Source organism: Microcaecilia unicolor, chromosome 5, assembly GCF_901765095.1.
Source record: "Microcaecilia unicolor chromosome 5, aMicUni1.1, whole genome shotgun sequence".
In the NCBI taxonomy this organism is placed as follows: Eukaryota; Metazoa; Chordata; class Amphibia; order Gymnophiona; family Siphonopidae; genus Microcaecilia; species Microcaecilia unicolor.
In genome coordinates, this window is record NC_044035.1 from 250,474,847 (window position 1) to 250,499,924 (window position 25,078).

The 25,078-nt window shown below is 47.4% G+C and overlaps 2 protein-coding genes across 4 annotated transcripts in view; one reads left to right on the forward strand and one right to left on the reverse strand.

Moving 5' to 3' along the window:
* The window catches only part of TAF13 (TATA-box binding protein associated factor 13), a 51,887-nt gene extending 29,283 nt beyond the window's left edge, over positions 1-22,604 (reverse strand). The window contains exons 1-3 of one of the 3 annotated variants that reach the window (XM_030203980.1): positions 22,522-22,604; positions 22,110-22,215; positions 19,866-19,944 (exon numbers count right to left, since the gene is read on the reverse strand). In XM_030203980.1, the coding sequence (XP_030059840.1) occupies positions 19,866-19,944; positions 22,110-22,136 (106 nt within the window). In that variant the 5' untranslated portion in view covers positions 22,137-22,215; positions 22,522-22,604. Of the gene's footprint in view, positions 1-19,865; positions 19,945-22,109; positions 22,216-22,338; positions 22,409-22,448 lie in introns of those variants that run through there. The other 2 variants (XM_030203979.1, XM_030203981.1) reach the window with 2 other exon arrangements.
* Positions 22,605-22,660: 56 nt separating this feature from the next.
* Positions 22,661-25,078, forward strand: part of NDC80 (NDC80 kinetochore complex component) — a 296,861-nt gene continuing 294,443 nt past the window's right edge. The window contains 1 exon segment of the mRNA XM_030203978.1: positions 22,661-22,751. The gene's annotated coding sequence lies outside the window, so the exon portion shown is untranslated.

Below are 25,078 nucleotides of genomic sequence, written 5' to 3' on the forward strand. Positions count from 1 at the left end.
GTTCCTACTGTTAATGTCCTTTTTGGTTTTTTTAAAAACCAAACACCCACAAGAAAAAAACAACAACATACGTTATTCACTCTTATCAACTTAGAATTAGGCTAAATGGAACCAAAAAATGGTGCTCCCAAGAAAAAAAAAAAAAAAAAAAAAAAAGAAGGACCAGATTACACAGACTCGCCTACCTCTGCCGGGAAAATGAGAAAGTCAGGGCTGCACAGTCCTATAGAGGTGTCACTAGTTCTCAGTCTCCCTTTGCTGGTAGGAGAGCATATTGCCCACTTGTTGGGAATGGTCTGGAGTAGACGATAAGGAATTAAGGCCCATATGCATCAACCATACGTTAAAAAATCAAAAACGTAAAAGTCCTTACCGAAGTTGAAAAAACTAAGAATGCACTAAAAACAGAACTCCCACATGTTCAGTTCGGTATCTGAAAGTCGAATGCATTAAGAAGTGTAATCCCCATCGTTAATCTGCCCGTAAAGCCGTCCATATAGGACGCTCCTGATGAGCGCCCTTGACCCCTCCCTGTCCTTTTTTTGATTTTGTTTTCATTTCATTTCTATTGTATGCAGAGGGAAGCGGGGAGCCACATGTTTGTGTTGTTTATTTTGTTTTTCAATATGCCAGCTTGGAATTTTAAGGTGCAGGGGGAAGCGGGGAGATGGCAGCTCAGGCCTTAACGACAGGTCTGACCTTACATTAAATTTATCACGGTAAATGATTCATTGCAATCGTCGGTATGGTTAGTGCACTCCGAATTTGTCCACATTTCAATGGTAGTTACTCGTTTGCATTCCGTTTTCGTTAGCATCGTCGGAAAATGGCCTTTAATGCATGCTAAAGTTGAACATTTCTTCGTTAAAGGGTCATTAAGGTTTAGTGCATCTAGCCCTAAGTATTTATTATTTTAATGGTGAATAATTTGGACAATTTTGAATTTCTTAGTGATCTGCTTCTTTTTATTCAGTGCTAGATCTTGTAGATCAGCTGCCTATTTGTTTTCTTGAATCTTCAACATGGTCAATATGTCAAATTTTAAGCATACATGAAGTATCTTGACTATGATAATTTGGGGGTCTTTTTTTTACAAAACTGTGGTACAAAGTGGCCATAGTGCACCATTACGCGGGTTTTTTCTGTGTGCTGAGGCCATTTGTACTGCAGCAGTAAAATAGCTGATTTCCTGTTTTTGGTATTAATGGCCATGTGCTAATGTTTTCCTCTGAAAGACTGAGAAAGGTAACACTGACTATTAACAATTATACTTAAATAAATAAGCCTAAACTTCCCCAGGGAAAAGTCGTAGTCTTTTACAATAACCAACCTGACGGGCTCGCTCTCATCGGCTTAAAAAAGGACTACAAAAACTGTAGTGGAAAACAACTCTAAAAATTAAAGAGAGAGCCTCATTGGTTTGGAAATTTAAAAAGTCTGCAACTTTTCCCTGGGGCAGTTGAGGCTTATTTATTAGTATAATCTACTATAATAATTTGTACCTCCAACGTTCTGAAGCTCACTGCCAGGAAGTTGAAGCCCGTTTCGTAATGTCTGAAGCCTTCCGGTGACGTCACCATGTTTGCCTGTGAAACCGTGATGCGTCTCAAGCACGGGTGTACCCCTGAATAGAGAGCAAGGCCACTTTCAACACCTTATCCAGTGAGCGATGACCTCCCACCCGAGTGCGCTGGGACCAGCCTGTGTGGGTTCAACAGAGAGGGATCGGGACAGGACGAAGGGATCGGTCAGCCTGGGGAGACGCGCGAGAGAAGGGCGGTAGTGTGCTGCAGACGCAGTCATTTGACCCCCCCCCCCCCCAGTGGCTTCAGTCCTCTCATCTCCCGAGGGAAAGTTGAGCAGGAGAATCTCTGGAGAGGCAGCGGGGAAGGAATCACCCGAAACTAGCAGCCGAGGCGGAGCCCGATGAACTAACAGGATCCAGCGCTGTTCCCAGAGGCCCCAGCCCGGCGAGAGACCGCAACCGAGCGCGCATGCACCTGGTATCGCCAGCACCAAGCAGTTTGATCTGAGGAGGGGGTAGGAGGAGGGGGAGGGGAGGCGGAGGGGCGGGTCCTGGAACTCGGAGGAAGGGAGGGGGCCCTGGAACCTTGCTAGCGCCCGTTTCCTTTCTGTTGGAAACGAGCCTCTTTTCTAGTTGTTAATAGTTAGTGTTACCTTTATCAGTCTTTCAGAGCAAAATGTTTTTTTGATATTACTTAATATATTTTTGCTCTTCCATTCAATATGGTCATGTACTAATATTGCCATTAGTGTTAGCTCTTACTGCTACCTATTTTGTAGGTGGTAAGGGCTGACGCGATAATCCTGCGCTGATTAGCACAGACATACCCCCTCAACCAAAAAATATAACATTTTGTAGGCTGTGGTTGACTTTCATCGATCAATCTTTGTTGACGTTTTCAGGAAACGGATTGAGCACTGTGAGATCCCCATTATGCCAAGATAAAGTGAAAGCTTTTGTGATAAGGTTTGTGAAATTAACAGTGACACATTTAAAAAATTCATGCAAATATAAATAGACTTATGATAAATTAGTGTGATGGGTCATCATTACATAACATAGGGGCTCATTTTCAAAGCACTTAGCCTTCCAAAGTTCCATAGAAACCTATGGAACTTTGGAAGGCTAAGTGCTTTGAAAATGTGCCTAATTGTAACATAGTAGATGACGGCAGAAAAACACTTGCACGGTCCATCTAGTCTGCCCAACAATTTAAACTCATATGTGCTACTTTATATGTTTACCTGACCTTGATTTGTTTCTGCCATTTTCAGGGCACAGACCGTAGAAGTCTGTCCAGAACCAGGCCCACCTTCCAACCACCAGCCCCGCCTCCCCTCACCGGCTCTGTTTTTGAAACGTATTTTTAATATGAGGGATAATGTTTGATGTGTAGTTGTTAAGTCTCCTATTATGTATGGAATTTTGAATTTATTTTATAAAAGCAGCATAGATACTTACTTATATCCCTTTATGTTTAAATCTGTTTATTACGATAAGTGGAAATTACAGCAATATAGAAACAAGCATAAACTCTTTTTGTTTTTTTCCACAACTCTGACACATCCTTATCCCTTTCCCAAACAAGAAAGAACCCATCCCTCCCCATCCACCTTCCCACCACTTATGGTTGATACAGAATATAAAGTAAATTACATATTCAACAATGTACTACGAGCAACTGGAGAGAACGTATTCAAAAAAGGAGTCCAAATATTTTGAAAACGTAAACCTTCTGAGGAGGCTATGGTAAAATTATGTATAATCATACCTGATAATTTTCTTTCCATTAATCATAGCTGATCAATCCATAGACTGGTGGGTTGTGTCCATCTACCAGCAGGTGGAGATAGAGAGCAAACTTTTGCCTCCCTATATGTGGTCATGTGCTGCCGGAAACTCCTCAGTATGTCGATATCAAAGCTCCATCCGCAGGACTCAGCACTTAGAGAATTACACCCACGAAGGGACACTCTGCCCAGCTCACCACCGCCGAAACGGGGGAGGGGAATTAACCCAGCTCATCCCCACACAAGTGGGGGAGGGGAATCCGTCCAGCTCATCCCCGCGGAGCGGGGGAGGGACACCACACCCGCCGATGCGGGGGGATCTGGCTTATCCTGCAACCGCAACCGCGGGAGGAGCTGACTGACCCGAACACCGCCGAAGCGGGAGGGGTACAAAACTGCCCTACAGCCGCACGAAGCGGGAGGGAGTGCCGGCAGAATTATAAGTCTCAATCCAGCCCCGTAAAAACGGAGGGGAGAGGAATGCAGCAGCTCACTGTAACACAAACTCGTCTTAACTCTTGAAGAATCCAAGTGAAAAAACTTGAACACGAAGTCTTTCTGAAGTAACTGAAGAGTAAACTTGAACCTGAAATGCAACCAGAATAAAACAATACAGATATCTGGGAGGGGCTATGGATTGATCAGCTATGATTAATGGAAAGAAAATTATCAGGTATGATTATACATAATTTTACCTTCCATATCATCAAGCTGATCAATCCATAGACTGGTGGGATGTACCGAAGCAGTACTCACCCAGGGCGGGACATAGAAATCCCTGACCGCAACACTGAAGCTCCAAACCGGGCCTCCGCCCGAGCAGCCACAGTCAAGCGGTAATGCTTGGAGAATGTATGGGCCGAAGCCCAAGTTGCCGCCTTGCATATCTCTTCCAAGGAGACGGAACCGGCCTCTGCCATCGATGCCGCCTGAGCTCTTGTGGAGTGAGCCTTCAGCTGGATAGGCGGCACCTTCCCTGCGGCCACATAAGCCGCTGCAATGGCTTCCTTGACCCATCTTGCCACTGTAGGCTTAGCAGCCTGCAGACCCCTACGAGGACCTGCAAACAGGACAAACAGATGATCCGATTTCCGGAAATCATTGGTCACTTCCAAGTATCTGATGATGACTCGTCTCACATCCAGATATTTAAGAGCGGAGTACTCCTCTGGGTAGTCCTCCCTACGAAAGGAAGGGAGACAGAGCTGCTGATTCACATGGAAGCGAGAAACAATCTTGGGCAGAAAGGAAGGCACTGTGCGAATAGTCACTCCTGCCTCAGTGAACTGCAGAAAAGGCTCTCGACATGAGAGCGCCTGGAGCTCGGAAACTCTTCTGGCTGAAGTGATAGCCACCAAAAAGACTGCTTTCAACGTCAGGTCTTTCAGAGATGCCCTCGACAAGGGTTCAAACGGCGGCTTCTGCAATGCTCTTAGCACCAGGTTGAGATTCCACGCAGGCACCACTGAGTGCAGAGGAGGGCGCAGGTGATTAACTCCCTTGAGAAAGCGCACCACATCTGGCTGGGAAGCCAGGGAAGCACCCTTCAGGCGGCCCCTGAAGCAAGCCAGAGCCGCTACCTGGACCTTAAGGGAACTGAGCGACAGGCCTTTGTCCAGACCTTCTTGCAGGAACGCCAACACTGAAGAAATTGGAGCAGTGAAGGGAGAAAGTGAGCCTGCTTCACACCACGCTGCAAAGATACGCCAAACCCTGGCGTAAGCAGTAGAAGTAGAGCGTTTCCTCGCTCTCAGCATAGTGGCGATGACCTTGTCTGAGAAGCCTTCTTCCTCAGACGCTGCCGCTCAATAGCCAGGCCGTAAGACCAAAGGGGGAGGGATCCTCCATCACTACGGGACCCTGATGTAACAGGCCCTGCTCCACTGGCAGCCGCAGAGGATCGTCGATTGAGAGCCTGATCAAGTCCGCATACCAGGGACGTCTGGGCCAATCCGGACCCACCAGGATTATCCTGCCGGGATGTCTTGCCACCCGGTCTAGGACCCTGCCCAACATGGGCCAGGGTGGGAACACATAGAGAAGCTCTTGTGTCGGCCATTGTTGGAGAAGAGCATCTACTCCCAGGGATAGAGGGTCCCGTCCTCTGCTGAAGAAGCGAAGCACTTGGCAATTGGCCGATGACGCCATCAGATCTAGGCTCGGCTGGCCCCAGCGCTTCGTGATGTCCAAGAACGCCTGAGCAGATAGCTGCCACTCTCCGGGCTCCAAGGTATGGCGACTGAGAAAGTCCGCCTTGACATTCATGACTCCGGCAATGTGGGCCGCTGACAGCTGTTCCAGGTTCGCTTCCGCCCACTGGCATAGACTCATAGCCTCCTTGGCTAGAGGGGCGCTCTTGGTACCTCCCTGGCGGTTGACATAGGCCACAGCCGTGGCATTGTCCGACAGTACCCGTACAGGCTTCAGCACCAGTACCGGGATGAACTCCAAAAGCGCCAACCGAATGGCTCTGAGTTCCAGGAGGTTGATAGACCACTTCGCCTCTGCAGGAGACCAGAGCCCCTGCGCTGTCCTTCCCAAGCAGTGGGCTCCCCAGCCCGACAATGAGGCGTCCGTCGTGACGACAATCCACTCTGGGGTCACCAGAGGCATTCCTGCAGACAACTTGTCTGCCTGCATCCACCAGCTCAGCGCCTTGCGCACTGCTGGATCCAAGGGAAGACGCACCGCATAATCCTCCGACATCGGAGTCCAGCGCTGCAGCAGAGAGTGTTGTAGTGGTCTCATATGAGCCCTGGCCCAGGGCACTACTTCCATCGTGGCCGTCATAGAGCCCAACAGCTGCACATAGTCCCAAGCCCGAAGAGGAGAGGCTACCAGGAACTGGTCCACCTGAGCCTGAAGTTTGACAATCCGATTGTCTGGCAGGAACACTCTGCCCACTTGGGTGTCGAATCGAACTCCCAGATACTCCAGGGACTGAGTCGGGCGCAGCTGGCTCTTCTCCCAGTTGATGATCCATCCCAGGGAGCTCAAAAGAGCAACTACCCGGTCCACAGCTTTGCCGCACTCTGCATAAGAGGGGGCTCGGATCAACCAGTCGTCCAGATAAGGATGGACTTGTACTCCTTCCTTTCGCAGGAAGGCCGCTATGACCACCATTACTTTGGAAAAGGTCCGCGGAGCAGTAGCCAACCCGAACGGGAGGGCTCTGAACTGGAAGTGTCGGCCCAGGACTGCAAAACGCAGAAAGCGTTGATGAGGAGGCCAGATGGGAATATGCAGGTACGCTTCCTTGATGTCCAAGGAAGCCAGGTACTCCCCTGCCTTCACTGCCGCTATAACAGAGCGGAGAGTCTCCATGCGAAAGTGCCGCACTTTCAAGGCCCGATTGACCCCTTTGAGGTCGAGGATAGGCCGGACAGAACCTCCTTTCTTTGGTACCACAAAGTAAATGGAGTAACGCCCCTTGCCAAGCTGACTTTCTGGCACCGGAACGACCGCACCCAGGCGGATCAGATTGTCCAAAGTCTGCTGCACTGCCACAGCTTTGACCGGAGACTTGCAGGGAGAGAGTACAAACCCGTCTCTTAAGGGTCGGCAGAACTCTAGCTTGTAGCCGTCTCTGATGACTTCCAGCACCCAAGCGTCTGAAGTTATTGTGGTCCACTCGCCCAGAAACGAGGACAGCCGTCCTCCAATCTGCACTGGGGCGTGGACCAAGACCCCGTCATTGGGTACGAGACCCTGGGGGAGGACCGGAGGGAGCACCTCCGGGACGGCGGTCTCTGCGAAAGGAACGCTGCTTGGGGGAGAAATGCCTCTTAAAGGAAGAGGGGGCAGAAGAACCCGACCTGCCCGGGCGGTACCGACGGGCTTCCTGAAACCGTCCTCTGGAGGTACCGGGACGAGCACTAGCCCGAGCCCTGACCTCTGGTAACTTCTTGCCCTTAGATGTGCCGAGATCGGTCACGATTTTGTCCAGCTCGACCCCAAAGAGCAGCTTGCCTTTAAAAGGCAACCTAGCCAGGCGGGATTTAGAGGCGTGGTCAGCAGACCAATGTTTCAGCCAAAGCCACCGCCGCGCAGAGACTGTCTGAGCCATGCCTTTAGCTGAGGCTCTCAAGACATCATACAGCAAGTCTGCCACATAAGCTAAGCCCGATTCCAGGGCTGGCCAATCATCCCTCAAGGAATGATCCGAGGGGGAAGCCCGCTGCACCATAGTCAGGCACGCCCTGGCCACATAGGAGCCGCAAACTGAGGCCTGCAAACTTAAAGCAGCCGCCTCAAAGGACGACCTTAAGGCCGCCTCCAATCTCCTGTCTTGGGCGTCCTTTAGGGCCGTGCCACCTTCCACCGGCAATGCCGTTTTCTTAGTCACCGCAGTGATTAAAGAATCCACGGTAGGCCACAGATAGGCCTCACGTTCACTCACAGCCAAAGGATAGAGGCGGGACATAGCCCTAGCCACTTTAAGGCTCGCTTCTGGGACATCCCATTGAGCCGAAATTAAGGTGTGCATGGCATCATGCACGTGGAAGGTTCTAGGCGGGCGCTTCGTCCCCAGCATAATGGCAGAGCCAACAGGGGCTGAGGGAGAGACGTCCTCCGGAGAGGAAATCTTCAAAGTGTCCATGGCCTGTAACAACAGGTTGGGCAAATCCTCTGGGCGAAAAAGCCGCGCTGCAGAGGGGTCATCCGCTCCATCCGAGCGGGGATCCGTCTCCTCCAAGGAATCCGCAAAGGACCGTTGGGAGACCTCAGACACGCTGCCCTCATCTACATCGGAGGAGACAAATTCCTCCAAGGCCTGGGAATCAACCCGAGGGCGTTTACCTCTGGGAACCTCAACCTCTTTACCAGACGAGGGAGCGGGGGCAGCGTTGTGCATGAGGAAGGCCTGATGCAGCAGCAAAACAAACTCGGGGGAGAAACCCCCCAGACTGTGCACTTCCGCAGCCTGGGCAACAGCCCTAGGCGCACTCTCAACCGGCGCTCGCAACAGCGGGGGAGAGGCCTGCTGCGCATCCAAAATGGCGTCCGGCGCGAAACTCCGCGAAGGAGCCGCGCGGGAAGAACGGCTCTTAACTTTAGCCGCTTCTGTGCCGTCGCCCAAATTAAGGGCGTTCATGGCATTAATGTCTCCAACCTCAAGGGCGGCCCAAGAAGAAGCCGTCCGAGCCGCGTGGCCGGCCAAAATGGCGGAGGCGAGGAGCGGGGGATGGGCGTTTATGGCGGGAAAAACCGCCACGCCGGAGGAAGGACCGGGACATTCATCGGTCACGAAACTGCCACCCAACAAGGGCGAATCAGGCTTTAAGACCCCCGCATCCCCTCTAGAAGCGCTCAAGCGACCCGGGGAGCGACCCTTTGCGCCCTCGCCCTCCGACGCCATGTGCCACGAGGAGAAGAATCGGGGAACCCCCGCCCGCTATAAAAAGGTAAAGTTACCTGCTGTCCGCTCCGAGTTGTAACGACCTGGTGTCCCAGTGAGTAGCTGCAATAGACGCTTAAATAAACGTCGAAATAAACGCCTTTAAAGACGTTTAAAATTTTTTTTTTTTTTTTTTTTTTTTTTTTTTTTAACGGAGCCAGCGGGAGGGGGGAGAAAAGGAGGGACCTGGCACCACCAGGTTTGCACTTGCTCAAAAGAGCCCTCAACCCCAGGCACTCAACAAAACCTAAAAATTAGGCTTGGAGGCCTAGCCAGAGCTGCTGCTGCTGTGTGTGACCACCACCTGCTGAGATAGAGAACATACTGAGGAGTTTCCGGCAGCACATGACCACATATAGGGAGGCAAAAGTTTGCTCTCTATCTCCACCTGCTGGTAGATGGACACAACCCACCAGTCTATGGATTGATCAGCTTGATGATATGGAAATCATAGATGGCTAGTCATTCCATGTGGAGGATGGAAAACATACGAGTATGCCACTGCTGCATAGTGGGGACTGACAGAGAAAGCCAACAAATCAGAATACGTTTTTCAGCCATCAACACAGAACGAGCCAAAAAACCCTTGAGGCCTTGTGGCACTGAAGAGCTGATGGCAGGCTTGTGAAAAATTAGCAGTGGGCCATTGTGGATTCCACAAGTCCAGAGAGTAGAGATTGAAATTAATTTACACCAGAAACCAGCAATAAGAGAGCAGTCCAGAACATATGTCCTAAAGTAGCCCGGGAGACATGATATTTTGGGCAACAATCAGAAGTGGTTATATTCATGCGTAAAGCAAATTTATATTAATTCCAAATGAGTTACATTATCAGTTAGGCGCCTAATACTCGGTACATATTCCTGAAAACTAGAAGCACAAAGACTCGTAGCAAGATCTTCACCCCACGCTGTAGACAAGCGAGTGTAATACAGCTTGGGAACAGAATCTCTGATATGACGATCATGAAAGGACAGAGCTTCTCCATGTTGCACCCCAATGTAAAAGCTCTCTAACATCCTCAGTCAAATCTTCCCATGATAGACTGTGTATATAGTGGTGTAATTGCATATAAGCGTTAACCTCCAAAACCTATATGTTGCAGGACCAAAAACAAATATTCCCAACCCACTTTATCAAATACCTTCTTCGTGTCCAAACTTACCACTACAGAAGGCACCTGACTACCCTGACAAGGAGAAATTAGACCTTACCTGCTAATTTGCTTTCCTTTAATCCCTCCGGACCGGCCCAGGATTGGACTGATGGGTTGTGCACGCCTTCCAGCAGGTTGGGAGACTGAGAAAAAAAACTTTGACTCTAGCGAGCCAATAGGAGCCCTGGTCATGTGACCCTAGCCTCAGTATTTGATTAACAAAGCAGAAAAAAGGGAAGAAGACAGTCTGTGCCCCGAGGAATTTAAGCAACCAGGGAGCACTTATTGGAAACGTGCTCTAACAAAGGCTCACCGACAACTCTCACCAGAGCAGCGGTATGGCCTTATCATGGCTGACCGAAAACCCTAACCAGAGAATCGGTATGGCCGAACTGTAATGGCTCACCACATACCCTAACCAGAGCAGCGGTATGGCCTGACTGCATTGGCTCACCACGTACCCTTACCAGAGCAGCGGTATGGCCTAACTGTAAAGGCTCACCACGTACCCTTACCAGGGCAGCGGTATGGCCTGAACAGAAGAGCAATGATTTCTTTTGATTACTTGTTTTTCTTTTTTTTTTTTAAATATCATTTATATTTTCAAACATATATGTAACCAGCAAAAAACAGCTCTGCAAACAAATAAACTGAACATCCAATTACAGACAGAAAGATAGCCCAAGGGAGGGACCTGGGCCGGTCCGGAGGGATTAAAGGAAAGCAAATTAGCAGGTAAGGTCTAATTTCTCCTTCCTTAGCATCGCTCCGGACCGGCCCAGGATTGGACTGATGGGACATAACAAAGCAGTAGTCCTACGGGAGGGACCCCAGCAAACCCGCTGAAAGTACCCGCGACGCAAAGACCGCCTCCTGTCGACACTGAACATCAAGCCTGTAATGTTTAGAAAAGGAACGGAGAGAAGACCAAGTCGCTGCCTTACAGATCTCCACCAGCGGAACCAAAGAGCACTCGGCCCAGGACGCTGCCTGCGCTCTAGTTGAATGAGCTTTAACAGAGTCCGGGACTGGTTTACCTACCAAAAGGTAGGCTGACGCTATCATCTCTTTGATCCACCTAGACAATGTGGGCTTGGAAGCCGACTACCCCTTACGATGACCGGCCACCAGAAGAAAAAGACGGTCCGTGCGACGAAACTCCTCCGTAACAGCGAGATACCTTTTAAGCACTCTCCTAACATCCAGAGTATGCAACTGTCTCTGCTCCTGAGTCCGACCCCAGAACAGGAAGAAAAACTGACTGGGCCAGATGGAAACTGGACACAACCTTAGGCAAAAAAGAAAGAACCGGACGAAGAACCACTCGCTCCTTAGAAAATTCCAGAAATGGAGATCTACATGAAAAAGCTTGCAACTCTGAAACTCGCCGCGCAGAGGCAATAGCCACCAAAAACACTGTCTTAAGCGTCAAATCCTTCAAAGAACATGATCACAAAGGTTCAAATGGGGGTTTTGTCAGCGTGGTAAGAACCAGGTTAAGATCCCACGATGAGAAAAATGATCTGACCGGAGGCCGAAGAAGACTGACACCCTTCAAAAAACGGACCACATCGGGAAGACTAGTCAAAGACTTACCCCGAATCCTACCTCTGAAGCAGGAAAGAGCTGCCGCCTGCACCTTAAGAGAAGAAAGCGACAGCCCTTTATCAAAACCTCTCTGCAGGAAATCTAACATCTGAGCCACGGACGACCGAAAAGGAAGAATACCAAACTCCACACACCAGGCCTCAAAAATTCTCCAAGTGCGAATATAGTTGAGAGAGGTGGAACACCGCCGACACTGAAGCATGGTGGAAATCACTGTCGCTGAAAAACCCCGCTTAGCTAGACGGGCTCGTTCAAGAGCCAAGCCGTAAGACAAAATCGAGCCAGATCTGGATGCGGAACTGGCCCTTGTCCCAGCAAAGTCTTGTGAAGTGGGAGCGGAAGAGGAGACGCCACCAACAGACGTTGCAGATCCGCGTACCAAGGCCGTCGAGGCCAGTCCGGTGCCACCAGAACTACCGGTCCTCCGTGTTCCTCTATCCTCTGCAGGAGACGACCTATCAGCGGCCACGGAGGAAACGCGTAAAGAAGGCCCGAGGGCCACTGCTGTAAGAGAGCATCTACTCCCTCTGCCCTTGCATCCTTTTGGCGACTGAAGAATCGAGAGACCTTTGAGTTGAGACTGGTGGCAAAAAGATCCAGAACTGGAGTGCCCCAGCGGTCCACTATCAGCTGAAACGCCTGATCGCTGAGAGCCCATTTTCCCAGGTCGAGAGTGTGACGACTGAGAAAATCGGCTTGAACGTTCTCCACTCCTGCTACATGCGATGCTGAGATGGCCGAGAGGTGAACTTCTGCCCAGGCTAGTAGACTCTCCGCCTCTCGACACAAGAGGCGACACCTCGTTCCTCCCTGGCGGTTGATATACGCCACTGCCGAGGCATTGTCTGACAGGACTCGCACTGCTTTGCCTGCCAGTAGAGAACTGAAATGTTGCAGCGCTAGCCTGATCGCCCTGGTCTCTAGAAAGTTGATGGACTGAACTGCTTCCAGCTGAGACCAGAGCCCCTGGGTCCATTTGCCTAGGCAATGCGCTCCCCAGCCTCGCAGACTGGCATCCGTCGTTAACTGTATCCAACGAGGGGGTTCCAAAGGCATTCCTACAGTGAGATTCTTCATCCTCAGCCACCAGAACAGAGAGCTGCGCTCCCTGTTGCGAAGACGTAGCCGCATCTGTATCGAATCCCTCTGAGAGGACCACCGGACCAGAAGGGACCACTGAAGAGGACGCATATGCAGCCTGGCCCAGGGAACTACCTCTATCGTGGCTGCCATGGAACCGAGGACCTGAAGATAATCCCGCGTTGACGGACGGTGCTGGCGAAGTAAGTCCTGAATCTGAGACCGGAGCTTTACAATCCTGGTCTGTGGCAGAAAGACACGGCCCCGAGCCGTATCGAAAAAGGCCCCTAGATACTCCAGAGACTGAGAAGGAACTAACCGACTCTTGGGTACATTTATTACCCAACCTAGAGACTGTAAGAACCGCATCACCTGGTCTGTGACTCGGCAACTCTCCTGATAAGACTTTGCTCTGATTAACCAGTCGTCTAGGTATGGATGAACGAGAATACCTTCCTTCCTGAGGGCCGCGGCCACCACGACCATGACCTTGGTAAAAATGCACAGGGCTGTCGCAAGACCGAAAGGCAGGGTGCAAAACTGGTAATGCCGCCCCAGAATCGTAAAAACTTGTGGTGGGCCGGCCGAATAGGAATATGCAAGTAGGCCTCTGTGAGATCCAAGGCTGTCAAGTATTCTCCCTGGCGCACCGCGACTATGACTGAGCGAAGAGTCTCCATACGAAAGCTTGTGACCCTGAGAGCTCGATTGACCGCCTTGAGATCTAAAATAGGACGAAAAGAGTCTTCCTTCTTGGGAACTACAAAATAAATGGAATAGCGGCCTAGCCTGTACTCTGCAGGAGGAACTGGACAGATAGCCTGCAGATCTAAAAGCCTTCGTAGAGTGTCCCGAACCGCCCTCGCCTTGAGAGGAGAGCGACAGGGAGACACCAGAAAAGCGTCTGAAATAGGCCATGCGAACTCTAAGGCATAACCGTCCCGAATAACCTCCAGGACCTACTGATCCGAAGTGATGTGGGCCCACCTCTGATAGAACTGAGAGAGACAAGCTCCGACAGGAACCAGAGGAGAGGCCCTCGCACCTTCATTGGGAAGGATGACTCTGGGCTCGAAAACCTGGATTGGAAAACCCTGCTCCTCTGCGAGGACCCTGAAAGGACTGAGTCCTATTGCCAAAACGAGTCCTAGGAGGCTGATAACCGGGACCAGCTGAAAATCTACGGAAGCCTCTCACTGAACTCCTACCAGAAAAAGAACCTCGGTTGGCTAGACGAGGCCTATCCTGCGGTAGACGAGGAACTTTGGCATCCCCTAAGGAATTAACCAGCTTATCTAATTCTTCTCCAAACAAGAAAGAACCTTTAAAGGGAAACTTGCTCAACTTTGACTTGGAGGCCGCATCCGCCGACCAACCCTTCAACCGGCGAGCGGCGACCCCCAAAGCCAAGGACTTAGAAGATGCTCGCAGCAGATCATACAGAGCGTCAGATAGAAAAGCTGCCCCTGTCTCAATTCGAGCTACCTCCAAATCGATAGCTTGCAGATCATCTGAAGTCCTGTCCAAGACTCTCTCGGCCCATCTAAAGCAGGCTCTAGCCACCAAAGAGCCACAAATATCAGCCTGTACTGCCAATGAAGAAACGTCAAAACCTGACTTAAGCAGAGAATCTAGCCTTCTATCCTGAACATCCCGCAGAGCCGTGCCTCCATCCACGGGCAGTGTATTGCGCTTAGTAACCGCTGACACCACTGCATCAACCACCGGGACCTTAAGCATAGCTTTATCTGCTTCTGGAATCTGATAAAGACGAGACATAGATCTAGTCGGACGAAAAGCCGCATCTGGGATATCCCATTGCGCTTTAATGACATCCCAGGTGTCCCGATGCATGGGAAACGTTTTAGCTGCGGATCTAGACCCCTTGATCAAAAGGTCTACCTTACAGGTCTGAGGAACTGGAGGAAGATCGTCAAAATTCAAAGTAGAGGAGACCATAGCAATCAGCTCCTGCAAATCATCTCTGTGAAAAACTCTAGCTACAGAAGGGTCATCCCCCTGGACAAAAGAAGCAGCCTCAGGATCTGAGGAAGCAAAATCAGGATCATAGCAGGCATTGTCCATCAGATCCTCCTCCTCCTCTAAATAGGGCATCTCCTGATCCCAAAAAATCCCGAGCAAATCACCTTCCCTCGATTTCTTAGAGGGAGGAGGAGCAGGACTGGTAATATCTCCTGCCCCCATCCCTGCATCACCTTTGTGCATCAAAAAAGCCTGGTACATCTGGAGCACAAACTCAGGAGGAAAACCCCCTGCCTGAGCGGGCCCAGATTGTACCAGAGCTGAGGAATTAAAAATATCAACATTTAGTTGGAAACATGTTAGTTGAAAGAGAAGTTCTAATCTCTGTACAAGGATACAGTGTGGATACTGTTAAGTTTCTAATGGAAAATAATAAAACAAATTTGAGAAAAAAAAATATATCTCAACATTTGATGCAGGTAAGATCGCAGGCTGTGAACGCGAAGGCGACTCCGTAGCCAGATTCAAAATGGCCGCCGTTCGTGCCAAATCCGAGAGAACTGCGTCCTGACGCGAGCCCGAATCCTCCGGTACCACAGAAATAGACTGCGACGGCGAGGAGCTCGGCCCTGGCAAAAGCGGACCCGAAGTCGAGGAACAATATTTGCCAGAACCGGCGGACGAAACCCCCCGCTGCTGACAGCGCAGCGCTTCAACTTCTCCGACATCGTGGAGACGCGCGTGCACGCCTCGGAACGGTTTGCGCCAAAAACTATTAAAGAACGGACGCTCCTAATCGACAAAAATTAGCGTTTAGCCAACTACACACCCGCGAAAAGAGATCTTAGAAACTCCTGAAGAGCAAATGAAATTCTCAGAGTCTTTCTTTCCGTTCCTTTCTCTTTTTTTTTTTTTAAACCACTGCTGCCGATACAGAAACAGACACCATAGTAAACAGACACCAGAGCTGTGTGCTCGTTAAGTCTATGGGGAACCACTGCCTAGCTCTTTCCCCCTTTTTTTTTTTTTTAAGTTTTAAACCTGGCTGCCTCTCCCAAAGGCAACAGCCTTTTGCTTGCCAAAAGGGGGCCCTTCCCTGAAAATTGTAATCTTTAGCAGGGAGATTGGGAGGAAAGAAAGGGGGAGGGACCCGGGACACCCGAGTATAACACCCCTGAGGCAAAAGATAAATGCTAACAAGCCTCCAAAGAATTCCTCTGGCACAGACTAAAATAACCACCAAATTTCAGAACAGAGAAAAAAAATAAAAAATTTTGAAGATAACAAAGAGAGACTAAAGGGCTCACTTCCTACCTGCTGGGAGACTGAGAAAATACTGAGGCTAGGGTCACATGACCAGGGCTCCTATTGGCTCGCTAGAGTCAAAGTTTTTTTCTCAGTCTCCTAACCTGCTGGAAGGCGTGCACAACCCATCAGTCCAATCCTGGGCCGGTCCGGAGGGATGCTAAGGAATATGTAATTGCTAATAACAATTTCCACACATTGCATACAGCCTGTCTGCTTTGCACAAAGCCAGCTTGTTCCGGGCCCACCAACCTGGGAAGGATTTCAGCCAAGTGCTCTGCCAGTACTTTGGCAAGTATTTTCAGATCTACATTGACGAGTGAAATCGGGCAATAAGAATCTGCTAGCTTTAGGAATAAGAGTAATCAGGTCTAGATTGGTTTGTAATGGGAAGGAACCTTGTTCAACCACTTCAGCATAATAATCTGACAGAGGCCCTAGAAACCATGGAGGGAGTAATTTGTAAAACTCTCCAGAAAACCCGTCGGGTCCTGGAGCGGACTGCAACTTTAGCAATTTAATGGTTGTTTGCAATTCTTTAGCAGTAAGAGGCCTATTAAGCAGACAGTGGTTTTCATTCATGAGGTGGGGTAATCTAATCTTGTCCAAGAAGCTTTGCAATTCCGAATGATCCAGAAGGGCCCCTTTTGTGTATAACTGAGTGAAATAATCTGTTAAAATCTGTGTAATTTGGTGGCTTTAGTACAAACATATCCCGATTCGTCCCACAAAGAAATGATCGTGCGAGGCCCTGCCCAAGTCTTAAAGCTGGTAAACTACTTGCCAGAGTGGTTAATACCATATCAACAGAATTGAAATTTATGGAAAAGCAACGATCGAGATGTACGTTCATGTATTAGGGTATTCAAGGTGATCTGTATTGTGCATAACCCATCTCTAGTAGCTTGACAAGGGGTGCAAATATATGCTTGTTTGGCATTGTCCAGCTGTGATTCCAAATTTAAAACGTCGGTTGCTATTTTCTTATTTCGTGCTGCAACAAAGGCAATATCATCTCCATGGAGTACCAACTTTGCCATAGACCAAAACAAAGAGGGATTATCTAAGTGTGACTGATTATTTTGACTGAACAGATGCCATCTGTTCTGGAGATAGCATTTAAATTCTAGATGGGTATACAAATAAGCTGGAAATCTCTAGCTTGTGGTGGGGCGGCAATATCCAGGGGCCTTTAGGTCCAACCAGACCATAGAATGGTCAGACACTTCTTCATGGCCAATGGTCACGGATGCTACTGAAGAAAATGGGGAACAAGTGATTAATATATAATCAAGATGTGAGTGCCATGTGCCCTGGAGAGGTGTGTATAGTCACGATCATTCGGATGTAGGGAATGCCAAGAATTTACTAAGCCAAGAACTTCTGTAAAATATATTATGTCTTTGTTTTTTCCCCACTTTTCTGTTGGGGATAGTGGAGTGATCCTGAGTGAGATCGAACACCTGGTTAAAGTCACCTAATACAACTAGCGCTCTAGACTGGTATGGAAGACAAAGTTTCGTTAACTGATGAAAATATTTTGTGTTTCTATCAACAGGACCAAATACTGCCAACATAAACATCTCTCGGCCTTGCAACCACAATTTAATCAAAACATATCTGCCCTCTCTATCTTGAAAAAGAGGTTTTGCTTTGTAAGAAAGCCCTTTGCGTTATAATATAGCAATGCCCCCTTTTCCTACTCCCCAAAGACAAATAATAAACTTCCCCAACCCACTGTGTATGCAACTTTTGATGTTCATGGTCAGTAAGACGTGTTTCTTGCAAACATGCAATACCCACTTTGTGTCTTTTTAAAGAGGTCAGGATTTTAGCACACTTTACAGGACAGGGTATGCCACACACATTCCAAGTAATGATAGTTAGTAGCCACACTCATTAAGTTTTAAAAAATAAAGGAATCTGATACATTAGAGTCATCCAACAAAATGGTCCACATACCCAGGTCTCACCCAGACCTGAGAAGTCAAAATTAAAGTTAGTATGAAAATCTCCAGTATTTTTTTTTTTTTACCAGAAACAGTCCCAACCCCCTCTGAACACCATGATCCCCTCCCCCGTCCCATTCTCCAATTCAGAACTTCCCACACGTATCTCCAATACCTCGCAGTGTGGCAGAAAGTGGGAATCACTTAGGTGCCTGGGGTCCCACATCCTACCCCCACTTTCTTTACAAACATTTTCAAGCTAACGCATAACATCTGTTGTAGATAATGAACCTTAACTCCCAAAGTACCAAAATAGCTGACACCCACATCTCATATCACAGTTAAACCATCACCAACACAAGTATATTAGAAATAATATATAAGCAATCGCTATCAAGAACAGAAGAGCTTGGTGATGGCAGTTCTAAGACTCTGTCCATAGGTATTTCCTCAACAAGCAAGGATCAAGAAAGTCCCGGTAGGAGCTATCTTCAGTTTGTGGGGAATGAATTAAGACATGATTACCCCGGAGCGATAGAGACACACGTCCTACCTATCACACTGCATCACGCGATTCCTTATGTCCCTTTAAAAAAGGGGCACTCAGAACCAGCTCCAATAGTGTGCAAATTTGCACACAAAAATTTACACCTAAAGATGATGTAAATTTGTATATATATTCTATGGGTATACGCATATTTTATAAAATTACATGTATATATTGCAATTCCAGTTCTGCTTCACTCCTGGGAATGCCTATGCATGGTCTTCATAAATTATGTGCAATTTTTCAGTATGTATACTTCTTACATATGTATATCCCTTCACAATTTTATGAGTCATTTTTTACAAGTAAAGCAGGTTATACATGCAGAAAATCCTATATAATAATTTGCACCTCCTTCTGGATGCCTCGGTTCGTAACACACTTCCCATTGGTCCGTCCTGGCGATTACGTCAGAGGGCGGATCAGTGAGAGGGAAGGGAACCCAGCACCAGCCAGCGGAGGTGAGTAGAGAATCACCCCTCTTCCTCTGAGTAACAGGCCCCCCTCCCCTCCAAGTTCCATGCCCCCCTACCTCCCTCCCTCTCCTCCGAATTACAGCCCCCCTCCCCTTCGAGTTGCAGGACGCCCCCTCCCCACCCCTTTGAGTTGCAGGACGTTCCTCCCCTTCGAGTTCCATGCCCCTGCCTCCCTCCCTCTCTCTCTCCCCTCCGAGTGCAAGCACGACCTGTCCTCCGGCAGCCCCTCGCCTTCCTGTGTGCCGGCTGTAATTTAAAAATTCTTACCTCGGGGTCCGGCGTCTGTAGTGAAGGCGAGCGGCACTTCAGATTGCCTTCCCATGTGTCTCAGCTCTGCCTTTGGTCCAGCCCTTCTGGACCACCCAAAAGAGGGTCCAAATCTCCCGCAAAGCGCACAAGCAACCACAAGAAGAGCGGAAGAAACCAAAAGGACCAGACTGAAGACCACAGATAGTAAGAGCACCAAAATAGTTTTACTGGGACCCTACACGGTCCGTGTTTTGGCCAAAAAGGCCTTCCTCAGGGGTCTTCAAATTGATATATACAGATGTTCCTCCAAAGTTACATGGGGTAGAAAGAATGAACTGAGCACAAAAACGCTGGTGCTATCTGAAACGGAGCATAGACACAGGCATTAGTGTCTATGCTCCGTTTCAGATAGCACCAGCGTTTTTGGTTTCTTCCGCTCTTCTTGTGGTTGCTCCCGCCCTTCCGGAAACAGGAAATGAGGGCGGGACCAGAGGCAGAGCTGAGACACATGGGAAGGCAGTCTGAAGCACCGCTCGCCTTCACTGCTGATGCCGGATTCTGAGGTAAGAATTTTTAAATTACAGCCAGCACGCAAGAAGGCAAGGGGCTGCCTGAGGACAGGTCGTGCTTGCACTCGGAGGGGACAGAGAGAGAGGGAGGCGCGGGGGTCTGGAACTCGGAGGAGAGACAGGGAAGGAGGGGAGTGTGGAACCTTGCTAGTGCCCGTTTCATTTCTTTTGGAAACAGGCCTCTTTTACTAGTACTTCATAAAATTACTTTCAGTTTACAAGAACTCACATTCTTTGGAGAAAAGCCTCTTTCTTTTTCCATGCCCACCTTCTGCACCAACGCCAGTCTCTTCAGTGTCCTCTTCAAACTAACCAAGCACAGAACCAGAAGAGAGAAGACAAATGAATTACACTATTTACATAGGGACCCTTTTGCTAAAGCTTAGTGCACTTAAACAGACATTAGTGTGCACTAAGTGCATGTGGCCCATACGTATAAAATAGGATGTGCAATATTTAGTGCACGCTGTCCATTAGTGCATGTTAAGCTTTAGTAAAAGGGCCCCATAGTGCTTTAGTCGAAGACATTTTAGTCAGAGCTTGTCAGAGAAGAGGGAAAAGGCCAAGTTAGCAAATAAAACTCATAAGTCAATTGCAAACATTTTCTTTAAACTAAAATTATTGCTTGTAACAAGGGCTTCTAATTATAGGGGTCTATAAATTGTAAATATATTCCCTTTCCCTAGTGCCTTCTCTCTCTTGCTTTCCTCCTTTCTTCTCTTTTCTAAGCATGCCCACTGGTAGGGTTGATGGGGTATCTGCATATGATTTTCTTTGTGATTTGCGGTGAAGTTGAGGATGTCATATAGTTCTGAAAACTTAAGAAAAAAAAAGTACACAAAGAAGTTACAAATTTAGGGGGCCAAAGTGCAGTACTAAAATTCTGCATGTATCGGTGCTGGCAAGCTATGAAAATAAATTTTTGACATATAGTTGGATTTCATTTTCTTAACATGGCCGCATTAACATTTTAAAATCTGTATATTCTTTCTGAATCACCCACATCAATCAGCAATCACACTCCTTTCCCTATCCACAGCAATCTCCTTTTTTCAATCATACTGGATCAGACCAAAGGTCCATCTAGCCCAGTATCCTGCTTCCATCGGTGACCAAGCCATGTCACAAGTACCTGGCAGAATCCCAAGAAGTGGCAAATTTCCATGCTACCAACTCCTGGTGGCTTTCCCTCTATCTTGCTTAATTACAGTTTATGGAACTTACCTCTTGCCCAAATTTTTTTTTTTTTTAAATTTAAACCCAGCTTTGCTAACTGCTTTTATCATTCTTCAACGAGTTCCAGAGCTCAGCTATGCACAGAATGAAAAAATAATTTTTCTTTTATTTGTTTTACAAGTATTACTATGTAACATCATGGTGTGTCCCCTAATCATCGTTTACTCTTTAAACATATCTATTTGCATTTACCCATTCCACTCCACTTAGGATTTTGTATCCCTTCTCACCTATCTCTTCTCCAAGTTGAAGAGCCCTAATCGCTTAAGCCTTTCCTCATACATGAGTTCAATCCCCTTAATCATTTTGTTCACCCTTCTCTATACCTCTTCTAATGAGGCTATATCTTTTTTGAGATGTGGCAGGCAACCAAATCAGCACACAATAGTCAAGGTGAGGTTGCATCATGGAGTGATACAGAGGCATTACAATATTCTTTGTTTTATTTTCTATTCCTTTACTAATAATAAATTGCCTTTTTTTTTTAAAACACTGTTGCACAACATTGGGTTGTAATGTGGAACCTACCATCACTTTGCTATAATTTGTGTTATTCTTCCCAATGTACACAACTTTGCACTTGTCCACATTAAATGAAATCTGCCTTTTGAATACCATGTGCTTTAACAACTTTGAATAGTTTTGTGTTATGTTCAGTATGAAAACCACTAACACTGACCAAAGAAATCCAGGGAATATTATGCAGTGGAGATAGAGGTATAGATAACTAACAGACACAAGGAATTAGAAATTATCTATTTTATAATTGTTAATAGTGGTGAAACAGAATGCATATGGAAAGATATAATACATTTTAGCATTTATAATGTACTTAACCATCAAGTTCAAGGCAGAGGTCAGTTTACTTTAAAACATCTTTGAAAAATTAAGACGTTCTAGCATACTACTACATTTGAACTAATGTGTGTACAATATTAAAGTGTAGCCTCTCAACAAGTATCCCTATCATTTAACCTGATCACAAGCCCTAGCAGGTAATATGTATATAATGTTAAAGTATAATAACACTCCTCGTCAACACCTTATACCCACAAGGGCAGTGGAGTGGATTATGTTTTTGGTTGGGAGAACCAACTAACTAACCAAATTCTGTTCTGGCCCAAATATCTTTAGTTGGTGGTGCATGGGGCAAAATGTTGCTTGATCCATAACCCACCCACTTCCGCTATCTAAACTTCTTATGCCTGTCACGGTCACCTGCTAGAATTTAACTCACAGTCGGATCTTCGTCTTCATCGGCCATTTCTAATTCTTTCACCGTTTACAGCAAGTCAGCATCAGCAATCGTTTGGGAGTTAACATATCCGGCAACATCACTTCCCCTAAAATAAGCAAAGCAATAGTAAAACTAACAGCATAGGGTAGTAGAATCCTCTGTTTTAGTATTACACGCTGGGAAACAGTTGGCTTTTTAAAATTTTTATTTTTTAATTATTTTCTCTTACGACTTAAACAGCTTTTAAAGTTTCATTCGATTCTACCCCCATTACAATGGAATGCGAACGGTGGCCATTCTAGATTCGGGCATACAGCGGCCGCGAAATTCACCGCTTACCCAGACCCGTCAAAAATAGCCGAATTTTTAACTAATAAAGTGTTATTTTAAATGAGTTGTAACTATCTAATACTTAGATTTAATTTGCTCCCATTTTATTTTCACTAGCTTCTCCTTGCCTGCACTCTAGGTTTTCTGCCCGGATCAAATATGGCCGTCGTGAATTTGTGACTCCTCCCATAGCTTAGAACAAGGCACAGCAGAGGGCTCGACCTCGGTTCTTCTCTGACAGTTACTACCGGAGCATTTACTATTGGCGCGCGTTTTGAGATTGTGTAGCTTTTCTACAGATCGAGAAATACAGTAAGTACTACCCGACGGTGTTTCTTTTTAGAGAATATTATTCTGGTTAGCCTTTTTATAAACTCTGGAATTAAAAAGAAACTTTAATGAACAATCAAAGGAGTGGACGAGCATAATGGAGCGTAGTAGTGGCTACAGTTTTTTGTTAAAAGAGTTAAGGGATGTAACGTAATGTGAATTTGGTACACTTTGGAATCCAGGCTGACGCTTCTATTTTCTGTGCTTGGATAGTCGGAGAAGTTTTAGAAGAAGCGCGGCTTTTCTTACCTGTTGCTGTTCTGTTGTATTGCAGCTCGAAACTTAAAATTAATATGATATACTTTTGTTTCTAGTTGTTCACCGCATTTCCCGTTTTTCTTATATAAGTTCAACGTGTAATAGCAGTATAGATCTGTGCGGTTGATAGTTGGGACTTCGCAGTTGCCAGGTCGCAAACTTTCCAGCCCAATCTCTGGCCAAAAGAAGCCCAGAGTTAATATTCATGAGGAACAGTGAATAACCATGAAAATCGTGAATATTCATGAGGAAATCATGAATATTAATGAGGAATTCGAGAATATATGTATATACTTTTCAAATTACATTTGTTAGTAGATTAATTTAAGCAAGAACTTAGCTTAAGTATCAAGAAGATCCCTGACAGGAAATGCTGAGGCAAGAGGAACAGGATACGGCTGAGGCAGGAACAGAGCACCTGAAAAAAAAAATAGAAGCAGTGCACCTGGAAAACTCAAGCTGCAATGCTGACTGAGTTAGGCCCAGGCCAGGAACAGAACACTGAGGCAGGCCCAGGAACAGGGTACACACTGAGGCCTGCCACAATCTTACTGTTCCTGGAACTGCCCTGGTGTTCCTGCTGATGGCCAGGAATAGGAACAGAAACAGTAGCAGGAACACCAAGGCATGCCCAGAGGTCCAGGAACAAGACCATCACTGTCCATCTCCAAGGCAGGAACAGGCACAGGAACACTGAAACGGAGAAAAAGAAACAGATTAGGATGGAACAGTTATAACTACACTGAGACAGATGAAAATGGAACTGTCTCACCCAATGGTCAGTCAGGCTACCCACCCACACCCACCCCCTCCGAGCACAGTACTCACCGGGCTTTTACGGCCTGGAAACTCCGCTGCAGGAAGGTGCACAATTGTCATCGTCGGGTATCGCGTCATCCTCCTCCTGGGCCTGGCTTGTAGTCGCATAGATATCAGACGTGAATAAACTCAGCATCCGATCTGTAGGAACAAACTCATTGCAGCATATGCCTTTGCGCCCCATGTAGCTACGAATACGCAACAAGTCTTCCAGAGTGCCTTGTTGCATCCTGTTTCACAGTTTGGTCTTGATAAGATTCATCTGAGAAAAGGTTCTTTCCACAGCTGCATTGCTGAAAGGCAAAGCCAACATACATAGGGCAAAATTCCCCAGCAGGAGGAAGTCATGATCTCCTGTAGCATCTGTGTGATTTGCTACAGTCACCCAAAACTGCTCGATCTCATTGTCACTGTGGATTGGCCATAACACACTGCTGATCCGCAGCCACTGTTGCTCCAGATTTCCAATACGACCTTTATACAGAGGTAGAAATGACAACTTCGACAGCTGTGGTTTCAGGGCTCCAAGGACAACAGATGGTGAAAGATCTGACAGAGACTCTAGCAGGTGGACGTTTGACGGTAGCCTCTGACGCATTTCCCTCAGAAGTTCAAATAGGTAATTTCTACAGCGTTCTTTAATGTGTTCTGCAGATGCGGGTTCAATTCCAGAGTCATGCAGCGCCAACTGGAATTCGATACCAAAGTTCATCGCTGCCAGTGGTAGATGCTTAGACCTGTCTTCCAAATCATACATGAGAGTTGCGCCCCACGATGTGAATGTGGTCGGTCTCACAAGCCGCAGCAGCATGGTCCGATACAATGTCATCAGCTAATCGAGCAAACGGACAGGGCTCGCTTTATCAGACTGAAACAGCTTGTTCACTCGGTTGACTTCTGCAGTATGGGCCTCAAAAATGTCAAGTACAGCTTGTTTTGTGGTGTGTTGTACATCTGGTAGAGCTGGTCGGTGGTGTAGCAGCGTGCCTCATCCTTTGCTATCTGGAAGTGAAGCTTCAGTTCATCATATTGATCAAACACACGCTGAACACAAGCAGCTATGGACAGCCAGCGAGTGTCTGACAACTTCAGGATCTTTAGCGGTTCTTGACCAACATTAATGCACTGATATATCTGTTTGTATTTCTGCTGGCGAACAGTACTATGGCAGAACCAGTTATAGGTCTCAGCAACCATGAATTCAGTGTTCCTTGGCAGCACCATCAGCGCAT